General features: G+C 37.5%; 1 protein-coding gene across 1 annotated transcript in view; it reads right to left on the bottom strand.

Annotated features, from left to right (window-relative positions):
• DNAI3 (dynein axonemal intermediate chain 3) overlaps nucleotides 1-12,541 on the bottom strand; it is a 247,185-nt gene that overhangs the window by 12,900 nt on the left and 221,744 nt on the right. Inside the window, exon 18 of the mRNA XM_053693156.1 lies at nucleotides 1,799-2,003. Coding sequence (XP_053549131.1) covers nucleotides 1,799-2,003 — 205 coding nt within the window. The remainder of the gene's footprint in view (nucleotides 1-1,798; nucleotides 2,004-12,541) is intronic.

Raw genomic sequence — 12,541 nt, forward strand, 5'->3', positions numbered from 1 at the left:
GAAATACAATTTCTATAAATAAAATAAAAAGAGCCATAATAGTCTAATGCATTGGAAGATGTAATTTTAAGACTATCAACACTACACTGCTGCGTGTTTAACTCCCCCCAATGATCCAATCAGCTGGGCTACTTACATAGCTGAGTCGTGAGACTAGCACTGCTGGTAGGATCAGTGGCGGTTTCTGCTCAACACCAGCAGTGTTTCCAAGCAGTATTTTTATTGCGTTTTTAACTCCTTTGTAGAGGTTACACAGTAGCGCAGGGTTGATATTCTTAAAATTACATGCGCTAACAAATTTAAGAAAGTAATTTTTTTGGCTTAATTTACCCCTTTAAGCTTCAGATCAAAATTTTAAAGAACTTGCAAGTAATTAGATTATTATACCCTTTATTAATACAAGATATGATAAAACACATAGCTTGGCCCAAATAAAACCAGAGTCTAGAGACATCTAAATTCATCTTAATGGAAGACAAAACCTTTGTGGCAGAATATAGATACCTAGGGGTATTTTTACCAAATGTTGAGGTTTAAATAAGATACGGTGTCATATGTACATACGTGTGGCAATACAAGCTTTAATATAAGATACAGTGTCATGTACATACGTGTGGCAATACAAGCTTTAATATAAGATACAGTGTCATGTACATACGTGTGGCTGATACAAGGTTTAATATAAGATACAGTGTCTTATGTACATACGTGTGGCTGATACAAGGTTTAATATAAGATACGGTGTCATATGTACATACGTGTGGCGGTACAAGGTTTAATATAAGATACAGTGTCATATGTACATACGTGTGGCGATACAAGGTTTAATATAAGATACGGTGTCATATGTACATATGTGTGGTGATACAAGGTTTAATATAAGATACGGTGTCATATGTACATATGTGTGGTGATACAAGGTTTAATATAAGATACAGTGTCATATGTACATACGTGTGGCGATACAAGGTTTTATATAAGATACGGTGTCATATGTACATACATGTGGCGATACAAGGTTCAATATAAGATACAGTGTCTTATGTACATAAGTGTGGCGATACAAGGTTTAAGATACGGGGTCATATGTACATACGTGTGGCGATACAAGGTTTAATATAAGATACAGTGTCTTATGTACGTAGTACATATGTGTGGCGATATAAGGTTTAATATAAGATACAGTGTCTTATGTACGTAGTACATACGTGTGGCTATACAAGGTTTAATATAAGATACGGTGTCATATGTATATACGCGTGACGATACAAGGTTTAATATAAGATACAGTGTCATATGTACATACGTGTGGCGATACAAGGTTTTATATAAGATACGGTGTCATATGTACATACATGTGGCGATACAAGGTTTAATATAAGATACAGTGTCTTATGTACATAAGTGTGGCGATACAAGGTTTAAAATACGGTGTCATATGTACATACATGTGGCGATACAAGGTTTAATATAAGATACAGTGTCTTATGTATGTAGTACATAAGTGTGGCGATACAAGGTTTAATATAAGATACAGTGTCTTATGTACATACACGTGGCTATACAAGGTTTAATATAAGATACGGTGCCATATGTATATACGCGTGACGATACAAGGTTTAATACAAGATGCGGTGTCATATGTACATACGTGTGGCGATACAAGGTTTAATATAAGATACAGTGTCTTATGTACATACACGTGGCTATACAAGGTTTAATATAAGATACGGTGTCATATGTATATAGGCGTGACGATACAAGGTTTAATACAAGATGCAGTGTCATATGTACATACGTGTGGCGATACAAGGTTTAATATAGGTGATCCTTGCTGTTGAAATGTTTTGAGTTTGAGTTGGCTCATGAGTCTTTTCCATTAGGTCCCAGATATCAACATTTCCATCTTCTTTGCCAATAAAGAAGACACCTGGTCTTGAAAGGGACCAGTGCGCTGCTGTGTATCTGTTCTGGCAGCAGTAAGACTGAAGAATTGGCCCGCTCTTAGATAAACAAGAAAAAAAAAATTAGAATAATTAATAATAATTAAGGCTATGAATATCAAATCTGCAAGATCATAAAAATATGTTTGTTTTATTAGCTGCTTTTAAATATGGTAATGGGCACTCAATGAAATACAGTAGGATCCACCTTTTATAAAGACTTTAAAGGGACATGAAACCCAATTTTTTTTTCATGATTTAGAAAGAGCATGCAATTTTAAACAACTTTCTAATTTACTTCTATTATCTAATTTGCTTTATTCTCTTGAAATATTTTGTTGAAAACATATCTATATAGGCTCAGTAGCTGCTGATCGGTGGCTGCACATAGATGCCTTGTGTGATTGACTCATCTATGTGCATTGCCATTTCTTCATTAAAGGATATCTAAAGAATGAAGCAAATGAGATAATATAAGTAAATTGGAATCATGAAAGAAAATGGGTTTAATATCCCTTTAAGTATTTTGTATGTGCCATATGAATGGAAACTTATATTGCACAATGCTTATTGAAAATTCAAGCATTCTTGTAGTAAATCAAAAAACTTATATATGCATTATTTCTGTTTTTTACTTAAGGGACACTCTACACCAGAATTTCTGTTGTTTAAAAAGATAGATAATCCCTTTATTACCCATTCCCCAGTTTTGCATAACCAACACAGTTATAATAATACACGTTTTACCTCTGTGATTATCTTGTATCTAAGCCTCTACAAACTGCCCCCTTATTTCAGTTCTTTTGACAGACATGCATTTGAGCCAATCAGTGCTCACTCCTAGGAGCTTCACGTGCCTGAGTTAAATGTTATCTATATGAAACACATGAACTAACGCCCTCTAGTGGTGAAAAACTGTCACAATGCTTTCAGATTAGAGGCGGCCTTCAAGGTCTAAGGAACTAGCATATGAACCTCCTAGGTTTAGCTTTCAACTAAGAATACCACAATAACAAAGCAAAATTGGTAATAAAAGTAAATTGGAAAGTTGTTTAAAATGACATGCCCTATTTAAATCATGAAAGTTTTTTTTTACTTGACTGTAATTTTAAAAAAACTTTCCAATTTACTATTATCACCAATTTTGCTTTGTTCTTTTGGTATTCTTAGTTGAAAGCTTAACCTACGAAGTTCATATGCTAATTTCTTAGACCTTGAAGACTGCCTCTAATCTGAATGCATTTTGACCACTAGAGGGCATTAGTTCATGTGTTTCATATAGAAACCACTGAGCTCATGCACGTGAAGTTACCCTGGAGTGAGCACTGATTGGCTAAAATGCAAGTCTGTCAAAAGAACTGTAATAAGGGGGCAGTTTGCAGAAGCTTAGATACAAGGTAATCACAGAGGTAAAAAGTGTATTTCTATAACAAAACTGGGGAATGGGTAATGGATTATCTTTCTTTTTAAAGAACAACAATTCTGGTGTTGAGTGTTTAAATATTAACAAAATAAGTGTCAAGTTTTAGTCTATATAAAACAATGGGAGCTGCCATTTTGTAACTTAGGTTACCTTCCCTGCTATGGCCAATTAGGGACAGTTATAAATGGGTCACTAGAGTGTGCAGCCAATGGCTGTGTGGAATATAACTGTTCTGCACTTCCATTTCTAACAGGAACTGAAAAGCTCACAATTTCAGGATAGAATTATAGTAAAAGGGGTCAAAATAAATAATGAAAGTATATTGCAGACTTTTTTTTTATATAAACTATTTATAATTGTATATTACCAACTTAAAGTGTTTAATGTCCTTTTAAGGGAGAGAAAAAAAAATCACTGTAAACTGTCCCATTAAAAGGGACAGTCAACACCCGACACAACATGATTCCATATTTTTAAAACCCAAATGAAGATCTGCCTGCACCGCCTCCCTTCTGTATTACCTACATCCTTGTCCTAGTAATCATTCACGATACATCTTTAATCTACGCTAAATATGGCCGCCAAGCTACTCCCCCTCATCCTTTTTCCCCATCTCTATGCCATTTCAGGCTCGTCCATGTACGTATTGATGATGCTCTTCATACGTCATCACGCATTCTCATTTGTAAATAATTCATATCGTACTCCGAAATCGGACTTGCAGCAGCTAATTCATGTGTTTGGTGTCAGCAACAATTGTGCAGAATAAAATTATGCTTTTTTGGTCCCTATCCCATCGCCCATGCGCGAAACTCAGTGAACGAGCTTGAAGATTCTGACCCAGGATTGAATTATGATTGGCGGATGGCTTGAAAGAGAAGGGAGATACGGAACGGTGGGGGGAGTTAGGCGGCCATATTTCGAGCAGATTAACGCATGTATTGTGAAGGATTACTTGAAGAAGGATAGCGGTAATAGAGAAGGGAGGCAGTGCAGACGGATCTTCGTTTGGGTTTTAAATATGGAATCATGTTGTCTTGGGTGTTGACTGTCCCTTTAAACATTGTTTAGGTTATTTAAATTTTCCCTTGAGATCTTATGGTGAGTTACAGTTAGATCACAGCCTATCGTTTGAGCACACCCCTATAACATATGTAGAGGCAAAAACTTAAATTATGCTTACCTGATCATTTTCTTTTTTTCTGACGGGAAGAGTCCACAGCTGCATTCATTACTTTTGGGAATTCAGAACCTGGCCACCAGGAGGAGGCAAAGACACCCCAGTCAAAGGCTTAAATACCTCCCTCCACTTCCCTCATACCCCAGTCATTCTGCCAAGGGAACAAGGAACAGTAGGAGAAATATTAGGGTGAAAAAGGTGCTAGAAGAAGAAACTAAATGACAGCCGCCTCATCGATAAACGCGGGCAGGGAGCTGTGGACTCTTCCCGTCAGAAGAAAAGAAAATTATCAGGTAAGCATAATTTAAGTTTTTCTTCTTAAACGGGAAGAGTCCACAGTTGCATTCATTACTTTTGGGAGAACAATACCCAAGCTATAAAGGACACTGAATGCAAACAAAGGGCGGGTACAGAAGGCGGCCCCTTTGAAGGGCACCACAGCCTGAAATTACCCATAAAAACTGAAAAACAAAAATAACTGCCCATCAGTTAAACAACCGGCATGCTGTGCTGGAGACCACTCAAAATCCTTAGATTTCACTGAACATAACGCCCCCAAGGAGCCAAGCCCCGCAGGCTCCCAAATCGCACAAACTTTCCCAAGGAAAGCACCCCACCTACCCCCGAAGGGGGGGAATGGAGTACCCAAAAAGAGATCCAAAGAACCGACAGAATATGGGAAGAAACCCCAAAGACAAAGCGAAACGAAGGTTGTTACAGGACAACCACCCAGGGAAAAGAACTCTCTATAAAGTCCATATCCCAAGAAACATCCAACCTATAGAGAGAGCGATCGCGAGGAAGAGCAAAATCCATCCACAGATCCTCTGACACAACACCATCAAACTTATTTGATGGTGAATTCCATTAGAATTTTGGAAATCACTTTTGGAAGAAGAACTAGAGGCGGAAAGATATAGGCAGGATGATAATTCCAAGGAAGCGACAACGCGTCCACTGCCTCCGCCTGAGGATCCCTGGATCTGGACAGATACCTGGGAAGTTTCTTGTTTAGATGAGAGGCCATCAGATCTATTTCTGGAAGTCCCCAGATTTGAACAATCTGAAGAAATACCTCTGGGTGAAGGGACCATTCGCCCGGATGTAACGTCTGGCGACTGAGATAATCCGCTTCCCAATTGTCTACACCTGGGATGTGAACCGCAGAGATTAGACAGGAGCTGGATTCCGCCCATACAAGTATCCGAGATACTTCTTTCATAGCCTGAGGACTGTGAGTCCCACCTTGATGATTGACATATGCCACGGTTGTGACATTGTCTGTCTGAAAACAAATAAACGATTCTCTCTTCAGAAGAGGCCAGAACTGAAGAGCTCTGAAAATCGCACAGAGTTCCAAAATGTTGATTGGTAATCTCGCCTCCTGAGATTCCCAAACCCCCTGCGCTGTCAGAGATCCCCATACAGCTCCCCAACCTGACAGACTTGCATCTGTTGAGATCACAGTCCAGGTTGGACGAACAAAAGAAGCCCCTTGGACTAAACGATGGTGATCTATCCACCACGTCAGAGAGTGTCGTACATTGGGATTTAAGGATATTAATTGTGATATCTTTGTATAATCCCTGCACCACTGGTTCAGCATACAAAGCTGAAGAGGTCGCATGTGAAAACGAGCAAAGGGGATCGCGTTCGATGCAGCAGTCATGAGACCTAGAATTTCCATGCACAAAGCTACCGAAGGGAATGATTGAGACTGAAGGTTTCGACAGGCTGAAACCAATTTCAGACGTCTCTTTTCTGTTAGAGACAAGGTCATGGACACTGAATCTATTTGAAAACCCAAAAAGGTTACCTTTGTTTGAGGAATCAACGAACTCTTTGGTAAATTGATCCTCCAACCATGTCTTTGAAGAAACGACACAAGTTGATTCGTATGAGATTCTGCAGAATGTGAAGACTGAGCAAGTACCAAGATATCGTCCAAATAAGGAAATACCGCAATACCCTGTTCTCTGATTACAGAGAGAAGGGTACCGAGAACCTTTGAAAAGATCCTTGGAGCTGTTGCTAGGCCAAACGGAAGGGCCACAAACTGGTAATGCTTGTCTAGAAAAGAGAATCTCAGAAACTGATAATGAGCTGGATGAATTGGAATATGAAGGTATGCATCCTGTAAATCTATTGTGGACATATAATGCCCTTGCTGAACAAAAGGCAGAATAGTCCTTATAGTTACCATTTTGAATGTTGGTATCCTTACATAACGATTCAATATTTTTAGATCCAGAACTGGTCTGAAGGAATTCTCCTTCTTTGGTACAATGAATAGATTTGAGTAAAACCCCAGACCCCGTTCCAGAACTGGAACTGGCACAATTACCCCAGCCAACTCTAGATCTGAAACACATTTCAGAAACGCCTGAGCCTTCACTGGGTTTATTGGAATGCGAGAGAGAAAAAATCTTCTCGCTGGCGGCCTTACCTTGAAACCTATTCTGTACCCTTGTGAAACAATGTTCTGAATCCAAAGACTGTGAATCGAATTGATCCAAATATCTTTGAAAAATCGTAACCTGCCCCCTACCAGCTGTGCTGGAATGAGGGCCGCACCTTCATGTGGACTTGGGAGCTGGCTTTGACTTTCTAAAAGGCTTGGATTTATTCCAGACTGGAGAAGGTTTCCAAACGGAAACCGTTCCTTTAGAGGAAGGGTTATTCTGACGAAAGGAACGAAAACGATTAGCAGCCCTGTATTTACCTTTAGATTTTTTGTCCTGAGGCAAAAAGGTTCCTTTCCCCCCAGTAACAGTTGAAATAATAGAATCCAACTGAGAACCAAATAATTTATTACCTTGGAAAGAAAGAGAAAGCAAAGTTGACTTAGAAGTCATATCTGCATTCCAAGTTTTAAGCCATAAAGCTCTTCTAGCTAAAATAGCTAAAGACATATACCTGCCATCAATTCTAATGATATCAGAGATGGCATCACAAATAAAGTTATTAGCATGTTGAAGAAGTTTAACAATGCTATGAGTATTATGGTCTGACACTTGTTGCGCTAAAGCCTCCAACCAGAAAGTGGAAGCAGCAGCAACATCAGCCAAAGAAATAGCAGGTCTAAGAAGATTACTTGAACATAAATAAGCTCTCCTTAGAAAGGATTCAAGTTTCCTATCTAAAGGATCCTTAAAAGAAGTACTATCCGCCGTAGGAATAGTAGTATGTTTAGCAAGAGTAGAAATAGCCCCATCAACTTTAGGGATTTTGTCCCAAAACTCCAATCTATCAGATGGCACAGGGTACAATTTCTTAAACCTTTGAGGAGTAAATGAAGTACCCAGATTATTCCATTCCCTAGAAATTACTTCAGAAATAGCATCAGGGACAGGAAAAACTTCTGGAATAACTATATGAGGTTTGAAAACCGAATTTAAACGCTTAGTAGATTTAGTATTAAGAGGACTAGACTCCTCCATATCTAATGCGATTAACACTTCTTTAAGTAAAGAACGAATAAATTCCATTTTAAATAAATATGAAGATTTATCAGTGTCAATATCTGAGACAGAATCTTCTGAACAAGATAGATCCTCATCAGAAACAGACAAGTCAGAATGATGACGGTCACTTAAAAATTCATCTGAAATATGAGAAGTTTTAAAACACCTTTTACGTTTACTGGAAGGAGGAATAACAGACAGAGCCTTCCTAATAGATTTAGAAGCAAATTCTTTTACATTAACAGGAACATCCTGAGCATTAGATGTTGAGGGAACAACAACAGGTAATGGATTATTACTAATGGAAATACTATCTGCATTAGCAAGTTTATCATGACATTCATCACAAACTACAGCCGGAGGAACAGTTACCACAAGTTTACAACAAATGCACTTAACTTTGGCAGAACCAGCATCAGGCAGCGTCTTTCCAGAAGTAGATTCTGATCCAGGGTCAAGTTGAGACATCTTGCAATATGTAATAGAAAAAACAACATATAAAGCAAAATTATCAAATTCCTTAAATGACAGTTTCAGGAATGGGAAAAAATGCCAATGAACAAGCCTCTAGCAACCAGAAGCAATGAAAAATGAGACTAAAATAATGTGAGAAAAAGGTGGAGACACGAATGACGCCCACATTTTTTGGCGCCAAAAATGACGCCCACATTATTGGCGCTAACGCCTATATTTTTTGGCGCTAAGTATGACGCCACATCCGGTGACGCCGAAAAAAATAATGCCCACATTTTTGGCGCAAAAAAACGTCTGAACATAAAAAACGTCAAAAAAATGACGCAACCACGAACAACTTCCGGCGTCAATTAGGGCGCCGGAAATGACAAAAGTTTTGCGCCAAAAAAGTCCGCGCCAAAAATGACGCAATAAATTGAAGCATTTTCAGCCCCCGCGAGCCTAACAGCCCACAGGGAAAAAAGTCAATTGAAAAACTTTTAAGGTAAGAAAAAATAATCATTCATATGCATTATCCCAAATAATGAAACTGACTGTCCGAAATAAGGAATACTGATTACCCTGAATCATGGCAAATATAAGTTTAAACACATATATTTAGAACTTTATAAATAAAGTGCCCAACCATAGCTTAAGAGTGTCATAATAAAATAAGACTTACTTACCCCAAGACACTCATCTACATATAGTAGATAGCCAAACCAGTACTGAAACGAGAATCAGTAGAGGTAATGGTATATTAGAGTATATCGTCGATCTGAAAAGGGAGGTAGAAGAAATCTCTACGACCGATAACAGAGAACCTATGAAATAGATCCCGTAGAAGGAGACCATGGTATTCAAATAGGCAATACTCTCTTCACATCCCTCTGACATTCACTGCACTCTGAGAGGAAAACCGGGCTCCAGCCTGCTGCGAAGCGCATATCAACGAAGAATCTAGCACAAACTTACTTCACCACCTCCATGGGAGGCAAAGTTTGTAAAACTGAATTGTGGCTGTGGTGAGGGGTGTATTTATAGGCATTTTGAGGTTTGGGAAACTTTGCCCCTCCTGGTAGGAATGTATATCCCATACGTCACTAGCTCATGGACTCTTGCTAATTACATGAAAGAAATATTATTCTTATACATAAAGCATTGTGTTTAGAATATTCAAATACATAATCATCCTCCTGTTAGTTAGTCAAACTTTGAGTTGCAACCATATCTCTCTCCACCATAATGAATTTCTATGTTAACACATCTACATTCCCCATTTTTTCTATAGTGTTGTTTTTATTAAAATGTACCTATCAGTTTGGTGTCCTATATTGACTGAGTGTTCTGTATTTCAATAAAATTATCTCATTTTAAACAGTCATCATTAATTTTAAATCCGTTTTAAGCTCCCTTCCTTTTCCTGTACCATAATTATTTGTTATGATTTTAACTCCATTTTATAAAACTATTAATAAAACAAAAAGGATTTGGTTTTTACCTTAATGATGTACATAATGCAGGATTCAGATCTTCCATGATATCTCTCTAAATAATCATTGATCAATTGCATGTATTCTACATACATACAAACAAACAAACAAACAAACAAAAAAACAACTTACACTTCCTGCTATACTTCTATAGTGAATGACTAGTAGCCAATCCTCACAGACTACACTCTCTGAACAGGTCATATCTACCAATCATGGGCAAGTTCTCATTTTAACAACTGTTTGTAATTGGGCAGACCCGTTTTGATAGGTAATCAAAACCTTACACTTCCTGCTATACTTCTATACTTAATGACTAGTAGCCAATCCTCACAGACTACACTCTCTGAACAGGTCATATCAACCAATCATGGACGAGTTCTCATTTTAACAATTGTTTGTGAATGGGCAGACCATTTTAATAGGTAACCAAAACCTTACACTTCCTGGTATACTTCTAGTTAATGACTAGTAGCCAATCCTCACAGACTACACTCTCTGAACAGGTCATATCTACCAGTCATGGACAAGTTCTCATTTTAACAATTGTTTGTGATTGGGCAGACCGTTTTAATAGGTAACCAAAACCTTACACTTCCTGCTATACTTCTAGTTAATGACTAGTAGCCAATCCTCACAGACTACACTCTCTGAATAGGTCAAATCTACCACTCATGGACAAGTTCTCATTTTAACAATTGTTGGTGATTGGGCAGACCGTTTTAATAGGTAACCAATCCCTGGGACTCTATTCTTCTGTGAAAATATCACTAATGAACACTGCTTAACAACCCCCCCCCCCCAAAAAAAAAACTTTGTGTATATATAACCAAAAATCTGTATATGTATCCTCTGATACTGTATATTAATGCATACCATCTATACTCATCATATATACTAATCAAATCCAGTATAATCAACCCTTAGTGTAAATAGTTTAAGTGTGCAGAAAAAGAGATAACCTGTATTCCAGTTCACATAAATAATCCCTTTGTATAAATATAACCATGAATCTGTGTATGTATCCTCTGATACTGTGTGATAATGCGTGTCATCTAATTAATAATAAATACTGATAAATTCCAGTATAATCAACCCTTAGGGCTCCATGTACTAAAGCATCAATTTTTTCGCCGACAACGTGTCTTCTCGACTCGCTCTAACTCGCAGCTAGCGAGATGTTGCCCGCCCGCCATATGTACTAAAAACTATCCAAAAAAAAGGCGCGTCTAATCCGCATCGAGCACTGGCGAATGATTCATACATATGACGCCTCGCTATTTGCGAATGTACTATTAATCGCTTACAACCTGTCAGTCATGTTTGTCCCACGTGACTGCAAGGTGTCAGAAACGTCAGCTTTGTCGCGGGAACATATTGCTGCACTATATAAACTCGATTTAATAAAGTTTTTCAGACTGCATATTTCAAGAACTTGAAGCTTTACTGACTGTTATTCTTATCGATAAATTAAGTATGGCTACTTCTCGATCTGATTCACAGTCCAAATCGAAGAATCCCCACTTTTCACATCAGCAGAACCTGGTTCTTGTCGATATGGTGCTAGACTCGTATGACTATTTATTTGGTTGTCGTGCGAAGCAAACTTCTAGTATCCGTAAAAAAAGTATATGGACCCGGATAAGTGATGCTGTCAGTGCTCAGGGACCTGGGAAAAAGGACGTTGACCAAATAAAAAAACGGTACAACGACATCAAACGATTTGCAAAAGCCAAATTGGCAAAAGAAAAAAATTCAACTCGTGCTACCGGAGGTGGAACAGCTTATGTCGCTGATCTTAATGATTACGAGCAGAGACTGGTGCAGCGTCTAGGCCCAGAAGTAATCGTCGGGATCACAGATGATTGTGATAGCGACCTAAGAGGTAAAAATTTATCGAATTACTATTATTTAAATTGAATGTTGATCATATTGTAATTATCCATTAGAGTTGGTTTATACAAATATCTATCTTGTAAAGATATTTTGTCAAATCAATTTTTTGGTGCGTCAATTTTGATTACGTTAAATCAATGCAGATTACTGCTAGATTTTTGTATAGCTTAACCAATAACGTATGTAATGTAATATTCATGATCACAGATGATTGTGATAGCGACCGAAGATGTAAAACATTAATATAATTACTATTTTTTAAATTGACTGATGATCATATTGTAATTTTCCAGTGGAGTCGGTTTATAAAAATAGTTAACATTTAATTATATTTTTGAAAATCAATATTTATTGGCGCCAATTTTGATTATGCAGAATATAGTCCTATTACTGCTTTATTTTTGTATCGCTTTAAAAATAACAATTCTTATTTAATTTACTTCATTATCTTGATATCCTTTGATGAAAAGCATATTTAGAACTGCTTACTAGCTAATTGAAAATATACGCCTTTAATGGAAGTAAATTTCGATCTATTTTAAAATCTTATTTTCTTTCTGACTGATGAACAAATCTTTTGTGGTTTAATGTCCCTATTCATCAAATCAAAAGCTGCGCCAAACAATGTTATTGCTATGTGAGCTCTGTATTCAACGATCGTTTGCAAATACAGTGCTATATTTTTGTAG

The sequence above is a fragment of the Bombina bombina genome, chromosome 10 (assembly GCF_027579735.1).
Source record: "Bombina bombina isolate aBomBom1 chromosome 10, aBomBom1.pri, whole genome shotgun sequence".
Taxonomy (NCBI): Eukaryota; Metazoa; Chordata; class Amphibia; order Anura; family Bombinatoridae; genus Bombina; species Bombina bombina.